General features: G+C 39.3%; 1 protein-coding gene across 1 annotated transcript; it reads left to right on the top strand.

Moving 5' to 3' along the window:
• Positions 1-1,742: 1,742 nt before the first annotated feature.
• LOC111877654 (geraniol 8-hydroxylase) lies at positions 1,743-3,941 on the top strand. Its single transcript, XM_023874172.3, has 2 exons — positions 1,743-2,825; positions 2,914-3,941. The coding sequence occupies exons 1-2, from the start codon at positions 1,893-1,895 to the stop codon at positions 3,559-3,561; spliced, it is 1,581 nt and encodes a 526-aa protein (XP_023729940.1). The 5' UTR covers positions 1,743-1,892; the 3' UTR covers positions 3,562-3,941.
• The last annotated feature ends 19,089 nt before the right edge of the window (positions 3,942-23,030 follow it).

Genomic DNA, 23,030 nt, shown 5'->3' with positions numbered 1-23,030 from the left:
TGATTTTGCCATGCTCTACATGAGAAAATTAGCCCTTCAGGTATACTCGGACGGTTGTATTTGACTATGGACTGCACATGTACACGAACTGGTTCCTTATTATAGTTTCCGATTCATTTTTGTAGAGTAGACTCTTCTTATATTCAAGAACTGTTGAGTTTTATGCCAACTTATTGGTACACAAAACAAGGTTTTCATTGCAACTGTTTTTTATTCTTTTATTTGTTCTTTTAGTGTATGATACAAAATTAGATGAGTTAGGTTAATGTTATGACTTATGAGCTATCATTTTAGGGTTTTATACCATTTGTAGCATTGTACTCTAAATTTTTTTCATACAACAAAATTATGTTGTTTTTTCTTTTGTTTAATCCCAAAAAGAACTTAAATGAAAATGAAAAATAACATATAATTCAACTACAAAGACAACTTATAACATTTCAGATTCTAGAGGACATTTGATAGTTTTCATATAGGTCGCACTCGTGTTCTCCAGGTTAAACTTTTTTGTCAGCTCAAGAAAAAAAGAGTAATTTGCCCCTTGATTAAAATTGACTTATATTTGGAGATATGTATACATTGATACTAATACGCTGAATAAATGTTATGATAAACACACGACAGACAAACACAAGGGTGTTGTCGTAACTTGAGTTAGCAGTAGATTTACTTACAGGATTCTTGAAAAAAAAATTATGTTATTTGCTAATGTTCAATGATTGTCAACACCAGTCTTTGGTAACTTCATCACCTTAGAAAGTTAAACAATAACATCAGAGGGGAGAGGAGTGTAAACATCATATATGTCTGGAACTAAGAAAATCAATGGTTGCAATAAAAAATGCAAAAGAGCTTGAAGGAATAATTCTTTTTGAAAGGTTAATTTTTTTTAAAAAAAAATAACTTGTTGCAATGAGTCAAATGTAATTCCTACAAGTGTTTGAGGACCCTACTACACCAATCATATTATTATTATTACAAATCAATAAAATATTAACTCGAAGAAAATATAAAAAGTTGTAATTTTTTTGAAAAACACATGAACTTATTGGAAGATCATTAACAAATCGACTAATAACACTAAAAGCTCCTAATGTAGCACCAATTTGTATTTCATTAATTGATACATCAACAAGAAAAAAAGACAATTGACATTGGTTCCCGAACCTAAGAAAAGTATAAATTAAAAAGATATCGTATTGAAGGTACTCATATGTGACAAGGTCGTCCAATTAATAAAACAAAAAACGTTGTTTACAAAAAGGTCCTTTATCTGTTATAGATATTCAGGCATTTCAATGTTTTTTCAATGTTACCAATAAAACTAATTCTATTTTTGTTACTTTCTTTTTAACTATTGTGCCAACTTTTTATACTTTTATATGTATTTTTTATATGTTCCCCGTGTTTTACGCGGGCCATAATCTAGTTTGATTTCTATAGGTGGGGAATGTGAGTGTCCTTGTATCTATTTTTTTCATTAATAAAATTTATCGACCCCTTTACCAAAAAATAAAAATAAATAATTGACTAGTGCAATAATTCATTTGACTTATTTTGACGCAGTTTTGTTGCTTATTTATTTGTACATATTCATGAGTTCATCTTTCCATATCTTTCAATATTTCTCTTTCAAAATTATTTAGGGTCACCTTGGTTGCACGTCATATCATCTATTTATAGTCTACGTAACATTTTCTTGGCTTTAGCAAAGTTTTTCCTTTTTTGTGTAAATATTCATGTCTCGTTTTGTTTAATTTTTTAGATAAGATGGACCCTGGTTATTCTTTGTTTATCCACCACTTATATATAAACCATTCCTATTTATATCCATCTCTCTAGTTTTATATTTCGTCAAGATTAATTGTGATTCACTTTGGTAGCTTCACAAAATGCTATCAGATACCCAGTGGTCATGGTGGTCGGAACTAATTACCAACAAGAAAGACGAGTTCACATTCCAAGTCCTCACCATTTCAGTCATTTCGTTAATGGCTATCTTATGGTACAGATCACGGAAGACATTATCCACGTTGCCTCCTGGACCTCGTGGTGTTCCGGTGGTGGGGTATCTTCCATTTCTTGGCGCCAACTTCCACCATGAGTTCACCAAATTGGCCCAACGTTATGGCCCCATTTTCAAAATCCAACTGGGAAGTAAGACCTACATCATTCTCAGCTCCTCAGACTTAGCTAAAACTGTGCTCCATGACCAAGACGATATCTTTGCTAACCGCGATCCTCCGGTGGCTGGGCTGCTCGTCTCCTATGGTGGCAAAGATATAGTCTGGTCTAACAACAACTCATACTGGCGTAACCTACGTAAAGTGTTTGTCTACGAAGTCCTGAGCAACAAGAACCTGGAAGCAACTCAATCTTTCCGGCGAGGTGGAGTGAGAAAAACCATCAAGCAGGTGTATGAAACAATGGGAACCGAAGTGGAGATTGGTAAGATCGTGTTCTTTACATCCCTCAGTGTCATAACCAATATGATATGGGGGAAAAGTTTGGTTGAAGATGAAAAGAACAATGATGTTGGGGTTGGATTGCGGGAAGTGATTTCAAAGATATTGGAACTTCTGGGTGCACCGAATGTGTCGGACTTTTTTCCGGTGTTGACGAAATTCGATTTACAGGGGGTGCAGCGAGAAATGAAACGTCAATGGAAGACGATGGATAGGATTTTGGAGAGGATAATCGAGGAGCGACTTGCCATTAAAAAGGATGAAGCTGGAAGAAAGGATTTCTTGCAGATTTTACTAGAGCTTAAACAACAAAATACTACATCGGGTTTCAGTATGACAGAAATCAAAGCTCTTCTCATGGTATCTTATATCATATACTGCTTTTTTGTTTTGATATCCAAGAATCGTTTTAATTTGTTTTTTTTATGCACCATCTTTTCTCAAACAGGACATTGTAGTTGGAGGAACAGACACAACATCAACAATGGCAGAATGGACAATGGCCGAGCTTCTGCAAAATCCCAATGAAATGAAAAAGGTACAAGACGAATTAGAACAAGTTATAGGGAAAAACAACATTGTGGAAGAATCTCATCTTCCAAAATTACGTTATTTAGATGCAGTAATTAAAGAAACATTCCGGTTACACCCTCCACTTCCTCTCTTGATTATGCGAAGTCCAAAACTACATTACATATATTCAGCCATTAAGGTAGGTGGATACACAATTCCTAAGGGTTCCAATGTCTATTTAAATGTCTGGGCAATACATAGGGATCCTCAGTATTGGGAAAATCCTCTAGAATTCGATCCTAATAGATTTTTAATGGCTGATGGAAGAAACAAATATGATTACAGCGGATACAATACCAACTTTCTCCCATTTGGATCTGGTAGAAGAGGTTGTCCTGGAGTTCCCTTGGGTGAGAAGATGTTGCTTTACCTTTTGGCTTCATTGTTGCACTCATTCAATTGGATTTTACCAAATAATAAAGAACATGAGTTGTCTGATAAATTTGGGCTTGTTGTGAAGAAGAGAAACTCACTCATGGCTATCCCTTCTCAGAGGTTACCAGATAAAAATCTCTACATGTAGTAGAGACTAGAGGCAATCATTTGCATGCCTAACAATTTCTTAAGGGGCTTCTTCAGAAAAGCAACCAATGTACTCCCTCCGTCCCATATTAATAGTTTATGTTTCCATTTTGGTTTGTTCAAAAATAATTGTCTACTTCTAAAAATAAATATGTCTTTTACCATAATATCCCTCATTATTGGTTAAATTACCATAAAATTAAATGCAACTACCATAAAATTAAATGCAAGGTAAGACTGTCTTTTTCTTTAATAAAGTTAATGGTAATTAATGTTTTCTTAAACTGTGTGCTTTTTGTCTGTGGACTATTATTTTGGGACGGAGGGAATACTTAATTTTGTCGACCCCTGTTCAAATTTTAATAAAAACCACTTGATGAATTTGTTGTGGTTATTAAATTAAACATGTTTACTTGTTTAGTTTAGACGGTGCTTTTACATACTTTGAATTATAATGAAATATCTACATATAATTACATAATGAATCAAATATATTGAAGGATATGTTGCGGTTTAAGCATTTTTACAAATAACATAACAATATCATGCAAAATAATAATGCTAGCGAGAATAGGAACATAATATTTCACGTTGTTCATATGATTACAATGATCGGTTATGTTTATAGGAGAACTCCATAAAGAGATTTTATTGCTTACTACCTATTTGTACCAAATGACTTACACATGATTTCGGTTACACGAACTCAATGATTATATATATATATATATATATATATATATATATATATATATATATATATATATATATATATATATATATATATATATATATATATACTAGGTTATAACCCGTGGAAACCACGGTTCGCAAAGTAAAATAACATTCAAATTATAAAAATTAGTAATCATTATTAATAGATTTGCAATCATTAAGTTTTTTACAAAATTTAATAGGTTAACTGTAACTATAGCATTTTTATTTTAAATTAATATGATCATGTTGTTGATGGAGGAAATATAGAAAAGAAGTCTTCTCACCGGTCCCTAACAATAAAAAAAAGTTTATTAGCAAACATGAAATAAACTGAAAATCAAATTCATAAAACCCTTCGATCACAATTCATGTAATCGTGTAACAATTAATATGTTAAAGTTATCATAGTTTAATTTTCTATTCTGCTAAATCTCCCCAAATACGATTTAACAATTTCCTTCCATAAATGTAAATTGAGATTATATTTTCCAAAAAGAACCAAACGAATTGTAACACTTTAGCTTAGGAAGAATAAGTGACGCACTTACAATAATAGAAGCTAATAAACTCACATCGTCTAGATGCCTTTATAGTTAGATTAACGAAGGCTAAGAGAATTCCCATCAAATAAGGTTAGAGGTGGACCTGTAAAAGTTCCATTAAATAAATAATTGTTCCCTTTTGGTTTGGATTGTGGATGAAAAAATTGTCCACCTTAAAATCAACAATCAAAGATAATTAATAGCCCTCAAACAAAAGTATAACAAAAACAACCCACACAACCAAGTGAAAAAGCTATAATATAATGAGGGCAACATTTCTATAAAATTTACAAAATAAAAACTCATTTACAATTTGATCAGATAAATCAAACAAAAGTATAGAAATTAGATTTAACCAACCTTTAAATTATATGTGAAGCTAGACTAATACTATTGTTTAATTTAAATTATTAATAATTTATTGATTTTATATATATTTGAATTTGTATTATTATTTTTAACATTTCTCAAATAAACAGGTTCCCTTTTCCAGTTGATAGAAGGGTAAATGGCCATTTACTTTAATACAGATGATTGATTCAGTTTTTTTAATCATTTATCTTTTTAGTACCTTATTTGTAGATGACATAGTAAGAAAAGAAACATGCCCTTGGTTATAGTGCTTAAAAATGTTAACCGATTAGATTAGACAAATAAGTTTTAGTTGGTAGTTAGGTAGCACCTATATTCAATAAACAAAACCATATCAGGTGGTGGAAAACCAAAAAAATGCAAAGTACATTGCCTTTTCATGCCCAAAATAATATCAGGTGACTGGAAACCCAAAAAAATAAAGTACATTGCCCTATTATGCAAAAAACCAAAATGAATGGAAACATAGAAAAATAATTTAAACCTGAGTATTTTTTCAACATCATACTGTTTTTAGCATCTTGCATTCCCTCAATACCACTATTTGAAAGGTTAGTGAGTTTAGACAATTTTTTAGCATCAAAATCTTTATAGCATTAATTTTTCAACATGTATGCAATGTTTTTTCAAGTGATGGCTATAATTCTATACTTTTAAAGCGACAACAAAAGACTTTTTACTGCATCCTACATTGTCTTGTTGCCACTGTTGAAAATTACGATGATTTTGTCTTTTTTTTTTTTTTTTTTTTTTTGACAATTTTGCCTTGTTGTTTCTCATGAGGGCATTTAAGTAATTCAATAGATGAAAAATTAATTCCATGATATAGAAAGAACTCCACATTTTGCTCATGTCCTTTTTTTCATGTGCTAATGAGTCGAAACAACAAAAAATCCAGTTAGTTATAGCAATGTTCTTTTTATTCAAATCACTAAAAAGCTAAAAAGAAAAGAGTTTTGTTTAGTACAAGGGTGTAACAGAAAATAATGAAATTATGATGCTTTACCTTGTTTGCTGCCATGTCACAGATGGAAGTCTTGCATCTAGTTATGTTTTTCATAACCATTAAAAAATAAGGCATAATTTAACAATATTAACGACAAAGGAAACATGTTTAACTCCAAAAAAAACATCACCATAAGCAAAATCTGCATAACTTTCAAACAAAAAAGAACTTACAGATGTGAGGAGAAGTATTATTAAAACGACTGATCCACCTGTCATCCTCGTGGGAAAAATACATTAAATATTTCAAGCATAGCTACATATATCCAGTACAAATTCAGAAAAGAATCTATGTAAATATTTCAAAAGTGTACCTTTAGAAAAAGTGTGATTATCTCTATGAAACTTGTAGAAACAATGTTGAGCAAACGTAAAGTAGAACTGCACTGCAAATTCATGTAGACATTTTATCAAATGGTTGTTGTGCACATTAAAATCTATTAAACCAAGTTAATCGATTACATGAGTGGTGGTGGTTATAGATAGTATTGAGAATATTCTGCCAAACGATGGAGAACATGGTGAGTGGTGGTGGTGGTTATAGATAGTATTGACATTGACGGAAGATAACCAAATCAGCCGTAGTTAAACTCAAAATCAAAACCCACATATTTCCAATACCGTCGAGTGGAGAGAAAGAAACCTGGGAGAATTAGGATTAAATACAATACATCAAACAAACTCTTCAAATTAAAAGTGTTCATATATTCACATAGTTGTTATCAAATTACAAAAAGAAATGTTGAATTAGTTCCTGATTTCTAGGGTATTCAACTAAAGAAGGCACAATTTAAATTTAAAAATTCATTGATATCACTAATTAAATGGCTGATTTTTCGGGTTCAGCATGGAAAGTGGTATAATTTTTATGTGATTTTAAAATTTAAAATTGATTTGGATATGGATTGACGAACTGAAGCGTACATAGGCGGGAAAGTTTTTAGTGTATTGCCTCTTGTATTGCCACGTGGCAGATTTGTAGTCTAAGAGTTTGACAAGTGGATTCTAGGAGAGGTTTTTATTAGGATTATATATATATATATATATATATATATATATATATATATATATATATATATATATATATATATATAAAATATAAGTGTATAATAACCTAAACTATCTCAAAAAGGTCAAGCTCATAAAACACGGACGAAACTTGCACACGACTCGTTTTAATATCATAAATGATATATGAACTAGTCCACAAAAAATTTCTTCCTTTTGGTTGAGGGGCAGAGCCAGGATTTGAATATAAAAGGGGCTTATAAAAAATTATCGAATGACATATTACTGTAAAAATATAAAAAAATTCTCATATATAACAAATTGATTTTTTTTGTAGTGATCATGGACTAATTTTTATAATTTTAAACAAAAAGCAGAAATTTTCCTATTTATAACACCAAAGGATTTTTAAAAAGTGAAAAAATTCTTTAAAGACATACAAATTAAATTTATTAATATATAAACAAATCTTTATAGGATACAAATGAAATAATAAAAGAATTATATTATAATATATACGTACATAGAAAACAAAAGATGATTGACATAGGGTATAGGCTATCTTTTCTTTACAATCAATTATTTATACTTTTACTTCATTTTTCCCCAAACTTTTACTATTCACGATTACATTTATATAAAAAGCTCCAAGGAAAAAATATTGGTTAAGAAACATACGATTCATTGAGAAAACCCACATTACTGATTTGTTGTGAGCGAGAGTTAAACGATGATCGACACCACACGACTTGAGGTAGTGGTTGATAAGTGGAGACGCAAAGCCTTTACAATGATTAAAGCAACCAATGAATCAACAAATGGCTAAGAAGTAAAAAAAAAAACGTGAGAGTAGAGACTAGATTTGTGGGAGTAACAACTGAAAGCTCAACAACGTATAATGGTAACCTCTTGAAAACGAGTTTTGAATTTTTTGAAAGATTTCAACCTTAGTTTTTTTACTAGGAATTGGTGCTTTCCAAAAGTATTTAAGTTTTTTTTTTTGAAAATACTTATCTGTCTAACAACTGAGAGCAAGTTTTTTAATTTCTATAAAAGATATTTAATTATTTTAATTAAAAAATAGAGTTATGGGACTTATATCAACTTATTGCCTCATTTTTAATTTGTGAATGTGTTCATCTGTGATAATATAATGGAGGCATTTTTGTATTTTGTTTAGAATTATATATAATTTTTTTTGGACAAGTTAGGAGGGGGGCTGATAAATTTAACAACATGATGGAATTAATAAAGATTAAGAAAAGATTATACTTGAATGATGCAGAAAGTTATACCTGAATGATGCGTTGGTTTAGTTTGATGATAGATTGTGTTGAATGATTAGATGATTATATGGATATGTTTGGATAGAACTCTGCTATTCAGAAATAGAACAACTATTTCAACAGAGAAGACAATTGAGATCAACTCAAGTCTTAAACACTCAAACTTAGGTTGTTTATTTCATTTGGGCAAAGGCCCTATTTATAGGCTCAAGAGAGCCGGTTACAATTATTGTTGCAATCGTTCGATTTTTTTGCGGCCTCATGTTTGATCTACCTAGTGGCTAAAGGACAAATGGTGAATCAATGTCTGTGATTCCGATTCATATACAATAACTTTTTTTTGTCATACACAACAATTTCTTGCAAAATATCAATTTTACTTTTTCCTCAATTTTATGTAACTTTATATTTTACCCTCTCTCACTAAAATATATATTTTTGACCTAAACGTTACATGAATGCATTTTTTTTCTTTTAACCCTTCCCCTAAATAAATGTTTTCTACCTAATTACTTTTTTCATACATAAACTTAAAATATATAAAACACTCGTATATATTTTTGTTGACACTAACTTTTAAAATTAAAAACATGTTATATCACCAAACGTTTATTAAAAAAATGTTATCAATCAACCATCCAAAATAGAAAATTAAACAAACGTCGACATAAAAAATAAAAAGTACTATGACATACTCAAAAGGATTGTCTAAATCAGATGTATTTAATAGATATACATTAAAATCTATTAAGTTTTGATCATTCGCTTTATTGCATCTTTGTGATGATGCACAAATTGTGTCAATGATGTTTTTAGTTTTGAAAATGTTTGAGATTGGTTGAATACATGTAGAAGAGATAAAATCATTTAGTAACCATTTCAATAAAATATCATTTAGTTATATTTTTAAGTGGAAGCTCACACTGCAATATTAAAGAGCCCAACAAAATGTCAAAATTCAAGTCCATTTTTTCCAAGTTCTAAGTCCAAGCATGAAAGTTTGATCGTTCAAAAAGTTCATAAGGGAAAGTGCTCATCTACGCTTTTTACTTCTTATGCAAGAAAATACAAGAAAATAGGAAACAAATAAATCTTGCATCTAATAATGAAGATTGAAAGAGTTTACCATGATCGTGTTCTTTTTTGGATGCATAAAATCTTCATATTTGTCATCGATAGAAGGGGAGCCATCGTCTTCATCACCCTACATGAACCTAAAAACACCACCATTAAAACCAACCTTTCTCCACCAAACGCAGCTTATACCATCACCAAATTGTCACCCTTCATCACCATCAAACACCCCTAAATCCACCCTAACCAGGAAGACGTCTTACCATATTCACAACTTGAATGTTTCGCCATTACCTGACACAACCAAAACACCAATAGTATCACTCCATTACAACCATCAACCACCTTCATCACCCTTCACCAGTTTTAACGAAATCTACCATTATCATCTCACCACATCCAAATCACCCACCATACACTACTAGTATCCTTCCTCTATTGTAAAGCACCTCTTGCCCCTACTACCTCTGCCACAGGCTCTCCTTAGACCCATGTCCGTTCTTTTGCGGCCTCATGTTTGATCTACCTAGCGGCTAAAGGAGAAATGGTGGATCAATGTCTGTGATTCTCCATTACTCATAGGAGTGTAAGGATGCTCAAAACTCATCAGGTTCATGTAATGCTTTCGTGAAGACATCATGCAACTGATCAATGGATCTTACAAAATGTATCTCAACATTACCATCTTCCATGTGATCTTTTGAAATGATACCTCAGTGCAATGTGTTTCGTCTTTGAGTTTTGCACTGGGTTATGACAAATGCGAATGGTGCTTTCATGTTAATGCCATAATCATGAAGTTGGCTTTGAATCCGTATGACCTGTGAAGTGCATGATGCAGTAGCTATGTACTCTGCTTCAGCAGTTGAGAGGGATACACAAGTTTGCTTTTTCGTCTGTCAACTTACGATTTTGCCATTCGAAAATTGGCATCCTCCCGTTGTACTCTTTCTATCCAGGCCGCACCCTCCTAGATCAGCATCTCAAAATGTTTGTACGAAGAAACCTAAGCTAAATGGATATCATATGCCTAGTGAGGTGGTTCGTTTTATGTACCTGAAAATGTTCTCGACAGCTACCATGTGGGGTTCGCGAGGATTCGCTTGGAACCTAGCACAATAACAAACGGAAAACATAATGTATGGTTGACTAGCTGTTAAATACATCAATAATCCTATCATCTGATGATAAAAGGTCATATCAGCTGCTGGTTTTTCTAGAGATGGTGTTAGTTTAGTTCAGAATGCCATTGGAACCTCCATTTTTAAGTCTCCTACCATTCCAAACTTAAAGATGACGGTCTTTGTGTAGGTCTCCTGGTTAATAAAGATACCCTCTTGACTCTATCTTATGTTCAAACCAAGGAAAAAGTTAATCGGACCCATGGATCTCATCTCAAATTTAGTTTCCATCAACTTTTTGAATTCAGCTGTTAAGTTGGGGTTAGTAGATCCGAAGATGATGTCATCAACATAAATTTGGACAATCATCAAGTGGTCACCATCTTTCTTGAGAAAGAAGGTTGGGTCGACTGAACCTTGTTTAAACTTAGCATGTTTCAAAAAACGAGTAAGGGTTTCATACCAGGCTCTTGGAGCTTGCTTTAGATCATAGACCGCTTTGTCCAGAATATAGCAGTGGTTGGGATACTTCTCGTTTATAAAGCCTGGTGATTGCTCCACATAAACTGTCTCCTCTAGCTCCCCATTCAAAAAGGCACACTTGTCATCCATTTGATAAACTTCAAAATTCTTATGTGCCACATAAGCTCGAAAGATGCGAACATATTCTAGCCTAGCAACAGGTGTGAAGGTCTCTTCGTAGTCAATGCCTTCTTCTTGTCAATACCTCTTTACGACTAGTCGCTCTTTGTTTCGTATAACATTTCCCTCTTTATCAAGCTTGTTGCGAAACACCCTGTAACAGCCCGGAATCCCAGGTATTATTAAAATTATGTTTTTGGGGTAATTTAAGAGGGGACTCGGCGAGTTGGAGCCTAGACTCGCCGAGTAGGATCGCGGACTTGGTCGCGGGTCCGCGACTGGACTCGACGAGTCCAGATATGGACTCGGCGAGTCGACGCTGTTCAGCAGAAACCCTAACCGTTCAGTTTGGATCGTATTTAACGCCTCTTAGGCCGTCATTTTCAGTCTTTTGGTCAATTGAGAGAAACCCTAATCGCTGTGGACGCCTAGAGCAAGGGAGAAAGCTTTGGAACTTGGAAGAAGTGGTTAGGCAAGAAGAAGAAGGATTTGGCTAAAGGAATATCAAGGAGGATTGAGTCCTGAGATTTGGGGGACACAGAGAGTGCGATTTCAGGTAATAACTCGGACCAAATCTGTTATTTTGATGTATTTATGAAATTAGGGTTTATAGAACCCATTTAGTGATTTGATGAAGAAATGCCTTGTTACCCCACGATTATAGTCATGTATTAGGACCTTTAGAGGTCCAGAAGGTCCCATGCATGTGTACTTCGGGACGAGACCTATCTCAGGAAGCAGTTACTCGTCTGCATGGCATGGACTCGCCGAGTTGTTCTTCAGACTCGGCGAGTAGCTTGAAGATGTGCTGGGACTCGCCGAGTTGTTCATCAGACTCGGCGAGTGGAGTCGGGGTAGCCCCGCGATTCTTCCACGAGGACCTCGTCGAGTTGAGAGGTATACTCGACGAGTAGAAAGGGAATATTCAGGAATCTGTGAGGACGACTAGACTCGCCGAGTCGCCATGGTACTCGCCGAGTCTAGTCGAGTTGACGTTGACCAGAGTTGACCTAAGTCTGACTTCTTAGGGATAGTCACACTTAGCTGATATGAGTGTTAATGAGTTATGTAATGTTATAGGAGGGTTGTAGCTCGTTGGTTTGTGCGCGAGTGATTTCAGGAGTTGCTAGCTTTCAGCACTTACGAGGTGAGTCTTCTCACTATACTGTACCCGGAAGGGTTTGACTGTGTGACCGGAAGGTCGGATATGATATGTGTTATGTATGCTATATGTGGTATGTTATATGTTATATGTGCTATGTATTATGGGCCGGAAGGCGATATGATGTGTGATGGACCGGAAGGTCGGCGTGGGTAAGGCCGGAAGGTTTACCCAGCAGGGACGGAAGTCCCCTGAGACACATGGACCGGAGGATGTGTGATGGACCGGAAGGTCGGCGTGGGTAAGGCCGGAAGGTTTACCCAGCAGGGACGAAAGTCCCCTGAGACACATGGACCGGAAGGTCGGGCCTGGAAAGGCGTATGTGCGTAAGTTGTATATTGGGGAACTCACTAAGCATTTATGCTTACAGTTGTTATGTATGTATGTGTTTCAGGTACTAGCGAGGACCGTGGGAAGGCGCCGGCATGATCGATACACACTGAAGAATGTTTCATGATCTTGGGAGTTTGAATAATTGTATTGACTGAATAATTAAACTGCTTATGCCTTGGTTTTAATGGAAATATTTATGTTTTAAAAATGAAAAATTTTGTTTGAAAACTTTGAGTTGTTACAATTGGTATCAGAGCCAGGTTTGAGGGATTCGGGTACACCTTCGGGGGTAACTGAACTCAAACCGAGGATTTGAGGAAACTTTTCAAATAAAGGCATAAACTTTGGTAAATGGTTTTGTGGTAAGCAAGAAAGAAGCAGTGTGTACGATCAGTCAGCGCCCGAACGGTAAAGATCCCCAAAATACCTTACAATATTATATGATATGAATTGTTATGCATGCTAGAAGACTAGGTATTCATGATAGGACTAGAGTGGCCTGATTTGTGATGCCTTAGTCTAGGGAAGTTGCCTATATGTGATGCTTTGCTAGTATGCGGGTAAATAGAGCGTATCAGAAGTAGAGTACTCACTATCTGGAGTTTGGGGAGGAGGACTTGGGATGAACATTGATGCGGTGTGGTCGGTAGTATTGGGCCCGTACTACCGAGGACACCGGGTCAGTGGGAGGCCCAAGTAAGAATCCCTGGATATCTGGGACTGAGTAGGGTTGCGTGTCGAGTACGATTATACTCGGTAGAATCTCTGATAGTTTTATGTTGTATTTCAGAGATATCATGGTTAGACCGCGGCACGGGGCAAGTTCGAGCGGTATGAGTGACGAGGATATTCGTCAGATGATCCACGAGGAGGTGGCGGCGGCGATCCGGGCTGAGATCCCGGAGATGTTTGGGTCTATCAAGACCACTCTGATGGAGACGTTCGACGAGCGGTACGCCGCATTGACTGAGGCTGCAACCGCTGCAGCTACCGCAGCTGTGGCCGCTGCTAGGCCACAGGGGGGTGATTCATTGCTGTTCCGAGAGTTCAGCAACACGAAGCCACCAGAGTTCGATGGGACGCAGGATCCGATTGCTACGATGAGGTGGATCGCAGATATAGAGGGGTGCTTCTATACTTGTTCATGCCCGGAGCACCTGAGGGTACGGTTCGCTTTGAACCAGCTCCGTCTGGGAGCGAAAGACTGGTGGAAGTTCGTGACAGCGAATTTCACTTCGGCAGAGACTACAGCGGTGACATGGGAGGGATTTACTGCCATGTTCAGGGATGAGTACGTTCCCCCGGTGGAGAGGGAACGATTGGTGCAGGAGTTCTTAACCCTCAAGCAGGGTACCGATTCTGTTGCGGTGATTACACGGAAGTTTCATGAGAGGGCGATGTTTTGCCCTGAGCTGGTGTCCTCAGAGCAGTCTCGGATGAGCCGATACTTGGGTGTCTTGAGGAGGGATATTAGGGAGTTTGTGTCAAACTCCACTTACCACACTTTTGCTGAGCTTCAGGCGAATGCCAGGAAGCGCGAGATCGAGTTGGAGACTCAGGCTAGGGAGGAGGCCGAGTCTCAGCGGGTGGATCGGCGACCGGCTCAGTTCCAGCCGGCAGCCAAGCGGACCAAGTCCGCTGATTCGAGGACAGGAGGTTCGAAGGGTCGCACTTGCGGGAAGTGCGGCAAGAGTCATGATGGAGCATGTCGATCTGGTGCTTGCTACAAGTGTGGCAAGGAGGGGCACATTGCTAGGGAGTGCCCCAAGGGATTTTCGGTTTGCTTTCATTGCAACCAGACTGGCCATAGGAAGGCCGAGTGCCCTCAGCTTCTTCAGGGATCTGCACCTGCTGCCGGAGTTACTACGACTCGACCGGTGAAGGCCGAGGCCCCGAGGGCTCGGGGAAGAGCCTTTCAGCTGACAGCGGAAGAGGTCCGCGCTGCGCCCGATGTTGTGGCAGGTATGTCGTAATTCATGTAATTATTTTAATGTCGATATGTTATGCTTATGTTGTTATGCGCGTAGGTACTTTCCTTGTGAACTCTGTGCCTGCCTTAGTGTTATTTGACTCGGGTGCGAGTAGGTCCTTTGTGTCCTTGGCCTTTAGTCAGCATATTGGCGTTAGTCGTGAGTCGTTGAGTCGACCTTTGAGAGTCTCTATAGCTGACGAGAAGGTGATTTGTGCTACGGAGGTTCTTCGGGGATGTGTACTAGAGATTTTCGGGGTTGGATTCCAGATTGACTTGATTCCTATCGCGATGGGGGATGTCTGTGTCATCGTGGGCATGGACTGGTTAAGCCGGTTCGGCGCTGTCATCGACTGTGAGCGTCAGTTGGTGACTATACGAGACCCAAGTGGGGGAGTTCTTTCGGTATACGGCGAGGGTACCCGTTCGGGATCAGCTTTTTGTTCGGCCGCTAGGGCGAGGCAGTGTCTACGTCAGGGCTGTAAGGGTTTCGTGGCGTATGTGATGGATACGCGGGAGGTTTCTGAGAAACCGAAGTCAGTTGAGGAAGTTCCGGTGGTGCGCGAGTTTTCAGATGTCTTTCCCGAGGAGTTGCCGGGAGTACCGCCTGTGAGGCAAGTAGAGTTTAGTATCGATCTGGTTCCGGGGGCAGCGCCTATTGCCAAGGTGCCCTATCGTCTTGCACCTCCAGAGATGCAAGAGTTGTCCTCGCAACTCCAGGAGTTGCTGGGAAAGGGATTCATTCGGCCGAGCAGCTCGCCATGGGGAGCACCTATTCTGTTCGTCAAAAAGAAGGATGGTTCACACCGGATGTGCATTGATTACCGGGAGTTGAACAAGCTAACGGTCAAGAACCGTTACCCGTTGCCGAGGATCGATGATTTATTCGATCAGTTGCAGGGAGCATCTTGGTTTTCCAAGATCGATCTGAGGTCAGGATACCATCAGGTGAGAGTACGGGATGAAGACGTCCAGAAGACAGCGTTTAGGACGCGATATGGACATTATGAGTTTGTGGTGATGCCTTTTGGACTCACCAATGCCCCGGCTGTGTTCATGGATCTCATGAACAGGGTATGCAGGCCGATGTTGGATCGGTCGGTGATCGTATTTATCGACGACATTCTGGTGTATTCGAGATCGAGAGAGCAGCATGAGGAGCATTTGAGGGAGGTCCTTGAGGTATTGAGGTCGGAGAAACTTTATGCAAAGTTCTCCAAATGCGACTTCTGGTTGCGGGAGGTCCAGTTTCTAGGGCATGTGGTTAATCAGAAAGGGATATTGGTTGATCCGGCCAAGGTTGAGGCGGTGATGAGTTGGGAGGTGCCGAAGTCACCCTCTGAGATCAGAAGTTTCCTTGGGTTGGCAGGGTATTATCGGAGATTTATCAAGGATTTCTCCAAGATTGCAGTGCCACTCACCAGATTGACCCGGAAGGGTGTTACGTTCTCATGGGGGCCCGAGCAGCAGACCTCCTTTGAGACACTTCGCCAAAGATTGTGCGAAGCCCCGGTATTAGCTCTTCCAGAAGGGATGGAAGATTTCGTGGTATATTGCGACGCATCGATTTCGGGATTGGGTGCAGTGTTAATGCAGAGGGGTCATGTGATAGCTTATGCGTCGAGGCAGCTGAAGCCTCATGAGGCGAGATATCCCACGCATGATTTAGAGTTGGGGGCAGTGGTGTTCGCTCTCAAGATTTGGCGTCACTACTTGTATGGGGTCCGATGTACGATATACACGGACCATAAGAGTTTGAAGTATTTGATGGATCAACCCAACCTAAACATGCGTCAGAGGAGGTGGTTGGATGTGGTCAAGGATTATGATTGTGAGATCCTGTACCACCCAGGCAAGGCTAATGTGGTAGCCGATGCATTGAGCCGCAGGGCGGAGAGCACTTCATTGCGAGACGTATGCTTGAGACTGACTGTGATGACTCCAGTATTGGACGCCATTCGTGGGGCCCAGGCGGAGGCCGTGCGACCAGAGATGCAGAAGAAAGAGCGGGTTGTGGGGTTAATCTCAGAGTTTGTCAAGGATAGTCGAGGCCTTATGACGTTTCAGGGTCGGATTTGGGTACCGTTCGTAGGCGGTACGCGTACTACCTTGATGGAAGAGGCTCATAGATCGAAATTCTCGATCCATCCTGGTGCTACAAAGATGTATTTGGATTTAAAGAAGGAATATTGGTGGCCCTGTATGAAAAGGGACGTGGCATGGTTCGTTGAGAGGTGCTTGACCTGCCGTAGGGTTAAGGCTGAGCACCAGAGACCGCATGGCAAGTTACAGCCATTGGAGATCCCCGAGTGGAAGTGGGAACAGATTACTATGGATTTTATCACCAAATTGCCGAGGACTGCTAGGGGAGTTGACGCAATTTGGGTGATCGTGGATAGGTTGACAAAGAGTGCACACTTCCTTGCCATCAGTGAGAGTTCTTCGGCGGAGAAATTGGCGGAGATATACGTGAGAGAGGTGGTATCTCGGCACGGGGTGCCGATCTCGATTGTGTCAGACCGTGATGTGCGCTTTACTTCCAGATTCTGGAAGAAATTTCATGAGGAGCTGGGTACTAAATTGCATTTTAGTACCGCATACCATCCCCAGACAGACGGTCAGAGCGAGCGGACAATTCAGACACTGGAGGACATGCTCTGAGCGTGTGTGTTAGACTTCGGGGGTAGTTGGGATGCGTATTTACCATTGGCAGAGTTTTCCTACAACAACAGCCATCATTCGAGCATTGGTGTGCCGCCTTTCGAGCTGTTGTATGGTAGGAGGTGTCGGACTCCCATCTGCTGGGGAGAGGTGGGACAGAGAGTGATGGGCAGCACGGAGATCATACTCCAGACGACAGAGCAGATTCAACAAGTGAGACAAAGATTATTGACTGCCCAGAGCCGACAGAAGAGCTATGCAGACAGGCGCCGATCCGAGCTTGAATTTAAAGTCGGCGACTTCGTTCTCCTGAAGGTCTCTCCTTGGAAAGGAGTGATTCGGTTCAGGAAGAGAGGCAAGTTGGGGCCCCGGTATATTGGGCCATTTCGTGTGATTGCAAGGATAGGTCGGGTAGCCTATCGGTTGGAGTTGCCAGCGGAGTTGGGTCAGATCCATGACACTTTTCATGTGTCGCAGTTGAGAAAGTGCATAGCCGATGAGTCGGTAGTGGTTCCATTAGAGGATATTCAGGTGGATGCGAGCCTGAATTACGCGGAGAGACCAGTGGCTATCAGGGATCGAAAGATCAAGGTTCTGAGGAACAAGGAGGTACCTCTGGTGTTGGTTCAATGGCAACACCGCAAGGGATCAGAAATGACTTGGGAACCGGAGCGCGAAATGCGGGAGCAGCATCCGGAACTATTTGCAGAATGAGACTTCGAGGGCGAAGTCTAATCCAAGTGGGGGAGAATTGTAACAGCCCGGAATCCCAGGTATTATTAAAATTATGTTTTTGGGGTAATTTAAGAGGGGACTCGGCGAGTTGGAGCCTAGACTCGCCGAGTAGGATCGCGGACTTGGTCGCGGGTCCGCGACTGGACTCGACGAGTCCAGATATGGACTCGGCGAGTCGACGCTGTTCAGCAGAAACCCTAACCGTTCAGTTTGGATCGTATTTAACGCCTCTTAGGCCGTCATTTTCAGTCTTTTGGTCAATTGAGAGAAACCCTAATCGCTGTGGACGCCTAGAGCAAGGGAGAAAGCTTTGGAACTTGGAAGAAGTGGTTAGGCAAGAAGAAGAAGGATTTGGCTAAAGGAATATCAAGGAGGATTGAGTCCTGAGATTTGGGGGACACAGAGAGTGCGATTTCAGGTAATAACTCGGACCAAATCTGTTATTTTGATGTATTTATGAAATTAGGGTTTATAGAACCCATTTAGTGATTTGATGAAGAAATGCCTTGTTACCCCACGATTATAGTCATGTATTAGGACCTTTAGAGGTCCAGAAGGTCCCATGCATGTGTACTTCGGGACGAGACCTATCTCAGGAAGCAGTTACTCGTCTGCATGGCATGGACTCGCCGAGTTGTTCTTCAGACTCGGCGAGTAGCTTGAAGATGTGCTGGGACTCGCCGAGTTGTTCATCAGACTCGGCGAGTGGAGTCGGGGTAGCCCCGCGATTCTTCCACGAGGACCTCGTCGAGTCGAGAGGTATACTCGACGAGTAGAAAGGGAATATTCAGGAATCTGTGAGGACGACTAGACTCGCCGAGTCGCCATGGTACTCGCCGAGTCCAGTCGAGTTGACGTTGACCAGAGTTGACCTAAGTCTGACTTCTTAGGGATAGTCACACTTAGCTGATATGAGTGTTAATGAGTTATGTAATGTTATAGGAGGGTTGTAGCTCGTTGGTTTGTGCGCGAGTGATTTCAGGAGTTGCTAGCTTTCAGCACTTACGAGGTGAGTCTTCTCACTATACTGTACCCGGAAGGGTTTGACTGTGTGACCGGAAGGTCGGATATGATATGTGTTATGTATGCTATATGTGGTATGTTATATGTTATATGTGCTATGTATTATGGGCCGGAAGGCGATATGATGTGTGATGGACCGGAAGGTCGGCGTGGGTAAGGCCGGAAGGTTTACCCAGCAGGGACGGAAGTCCCCTGAGACACATGGACCGGAGGATGTGTGATGGACCGGAAGGTCGGCGTGGGTAAGGCCGGAAGGTTTACCCAGCAGGGACGGAAGTCCCCTGAGACACATGGACCGGAAGGTCGGGCCTGGAAAGGCGTATGTGCGTAAGTTGTATATTGGGGAACTCACTAAGCATTTATGCTTACAGTTGTTATGTATGTATGTGTTTCAGGTACTAGCGAGGACCGTGGGAAGGCGCCGGCATGATCGATACACACTGAAGAATGTTTCATGATCTTGGGAGTTTGAATAATTGTATTGACTGAATAATTAAACTGCTTATGCCTTGGTTTTAATGGAAATATTTATGTTTTAAAAATGAAAAATTTTGTTTGAAAACTTTGAGTTGTTACACACCCACTTTAACCCTACAACAGATGCATCCTTTGGAGTAGGAATCAGTCTCCAGACTTTGTTTCGTTTGAATTCATTGAGTTGCTCCTGCATCGCTTGTACCCAATCCGAATGGTCCAGAGCAATATGAACATTTTTGGGTTCAACTTTGGAGATGAACGAATTAAACATGCAATATTCTACTTTGGAGAATAAAGTAGTTCGCTTCGCCTTTTGTTGTGCTCTTGTAAGAACTCCTGAAGATGATTTACCTATAACCTGCGTTTTTGGATGATCTTTAGTTCATTTAGTTAGAGGAGGATAATTAGGATCATAAGATGGATCCAATTCAGCATTTGTGTCCTCAAATTCTGACTATATATCCGAATCATCATTTTATACATCCGAATCATCATTCGTATTATCTTTCTCCCCCTCGAATGATGTGAATGTCTCTTCTTCAGGTGTCAAATTCTCCCCCATGGAGTGGACTTTCGTAGGTCTACTGTGGAGTAGAGTGCTCCCCTTGAAAAGTTGCATTGGAAGTGGATTTAGATCCCTCCCCCTGGAATGTAGTGTTTGTGGCATGTGGGTGATTCACACTTGGTGGATCTTTGTGCATATCTTTCGCAGTGTCGTCAGTTATTTTAATGAATTCATCGACCTTGTTGTCAGCTGCTTTTGATTCAGATGATATAGCCTTCTCTGTCTCATCAAATAGTAGCATGAATTCCTCATAAATAGTAGAGAGTGGAATCATAGTTGGACTTGGTTTAGGAAGAATCTCCTTCAATGGACTATCATTCGTTTGAGTTCTCTTCAAGTAATTGTCGTCGAATGTGACATAGTAGGTTTCTTCTATCTTTTTAGATCGTTTGTTGAGAACCTGATATGCCTTGGAGGTCAGCAAATATGCCAAGAATATACCTTCGTCAGCCTTCGCATCAAATTTGTTTCATTGTTCCTTTGAGTTAAAGATAAAACACCTGGAACCAAATACATGGAAAAACTTAACATTAGGCTTAGGATTATTTATTATTTCATAAGGAGTGATAGAAAATCTCTTATTAAGAAAAGATCTGTTTGGGTGAAGCACACAGTTGCAATCGCATCCGCCCAGAAATAGAGAGGCAGATTTACGAAAGACATCATAGTTCTTGTAGCTTCGCACAAGGAGCAGTTTCGCCTTTCAAAGACCCCGTTCTGTTGTGGAGTGTAAGGAGTAGAAAAGTTGTGTGAAACACCTTTCTCAGTAAGGAATTCTTCAAACGTTTGGTTTTTTAATTCCTAACCGTTGTCAATGTGAACATTACGAACCAGCTTTCGTAGTTGTAGCTCATTCTGCTTTATGAAATCCTTGAGTCTTGGCGTTGCATCATATTTCTGCTTAAGAAAATACACTCAAGTGAAATGTGAAAAATCATAGACTATAACAAGAATATACTTATTACCACCAACACTTTCAATTACTAAAGGACCACAAAGGTCGATGTGCAAAAGTTCTAGTGGTTCAATGACGTTCGTGTTTACTATGGTTGGATGACTTTTCCTTCTTTGTGCTTGGACTTTAGAAGCACTGCTTTGGTCTTCTTTTCTAAGATTTCAGACCCTTCATCATCAAAGGATACCTTTAATCCTATCCCAACAACCAACTGTGAAACACTTATGAGATTGTGTTGCAGGCCCTCTACATACGCCACTTTACGAATTGAAAACTCTCCATTCGTTATCATCCATAACCTTTAATCTTTCCAAGAGATTTATTTATGTACTTCACATTTCCACCATCTTTAAGTTCTCTAAATTCTCGCAGTTCTTCCCTCTTACCTGTCATGTTACGCGAGCAGGCACTGTCGATATACCATTCAGTGTCAAACTGCTTGTCACGAATTACCTACAGAGATTAAGTAGATTTAGGAACTCAAAATTGATTGGGTCCTTGTGAGCCTTTTACAGAAAGAGGAAAAGTAAATGCAAGATCAACCACATAAGTGCGTTTAATTAATGTGGTGCCATCTTTCTTTGTTATTGTAAAAACTTTTATCCTATTATCTTTCAAGTTTGTATCTTTTGAGGAAGATTGTTTTTGTTTGTTCTTGATTTGATTCTTCATGAACTCTTTTTCAACTTTCCTTACATTAATTTCAAATTTCTTGATTGGAACTTTATGATCCGAAACTGGCTTTCCTTTTCCTTTAACATTTTTCGATGTTTTGGTATAATATGAAGCATTTATGGTTTGAGAGTGATGAGGTTTTGATTTCTCCATAGGCTTCTTTGGATTTAAAAAAGTAGGTTTTTGAAAAACTTTCCTTTCAAAATCCTGTTGGTTGGGAGAGTGATTTTTGCGAGGAGCTCCTCGGGTTTGCATGCGAGGAAACTTTCGCATTTCGATCTGACAATTTTCATTTCGAACAAAGTTGGGATTCTTGGATTACCAAAACTATTTCCTTTCTTTGAGATTTTTGTTGTATCTCGCATTCCTTTGTCATTTATGAGCTGCGAATGACTTGTGAACGTTAGTCTTCAGTTTCAGCTTTCTAAATGACGTGTGGTTTTGCACTGACAACTTTTCACTTGGAACATCCTTGGTTCCACTTGGACTCCCCTTTTCATAGCTTGAGCGATTATTGAGTAGTTCTGCTACTTATCTTCCTTTCACTCTCCAAGAAGTCTTTTCCGACAGACCCTTAGTTTCTTCTGCATTATCTATTGGGACAGAAAAGAAGTGCTCGTCACATCCATCCTTGTTATCATCATCAACCAGGGACGTTAATTCAACAGTTTGATTTTTGTTTAGACCCATGGTTGCGAAAACCTGGTTAGCCACAGTTTGAACCTTTGGGAATACAACTGCTTTTTCTTTTAAAATCTTTGATTTGTTTTCAGAAAACCGTGCGAATTCAACAGAATTTTCATAGATAAGATCTTTCGCAAGTTCATATTCGCTTTTAACAAATTCCGAACAGTCAATCTCATCCTCTACATAGATTTCGCTCATATCACTGTCCTCATCAAATTCAGATGTATTTTCAACATTAATTTTGTTATCTGAACTCAACTTGGCACTCAACGAGTTGAACTTCTGCATAGTATTAGATTTAATCTGCCTTTTGTCATTTTCATCCAAAAGCTGCTTTAGCATGTTCTTATGGTCTTTGGACATAATGTATGATTCAGTTTTCTCCAGACCTATCTTGCATGCATCTGAGGTTTCATCAGTCAAAACGATGGATTCGCACTAGTAACAATCGGCGTCAATTT

Source organism: Lactuca sativa, chromosome 3 (genome assembly GCF_002870075.4).
Source record: "Lactuca sativa cultivar Salinas chromosome 3, Lsat_Salinas_v11, whole genome shotgun sequence".
NCBI classification, from domain to species: Eukaryota; Viridiplantae; Streptophyta; class Magnoliopsida; order Asterales; family Asteraceae; genus Lactuca; species Lactuca sativa.
The sequence above is the reverse complement of the archived record's forward strand: the minus strand, read 5'-3'. Positions and strand labels throughout refer to the sequence as shown.

Excerpts from the sequence above, each read along its gene's own strand:
- LOC111877654 (XM_023874172.3), top strand. The coding sequence starts at position 1,893 with ATGCTATCAGATACCCAGTGGTCATGGTGGTCGGAACTAATTACCAAC. Across the intron at positions 2,826-2,913 it reads AAATCAAAGCTCTTCTCATG|GACATTGTAGTTGGAGGAAC; the intron begins GTATCTTATATC and ends TTTCTCAAACAG.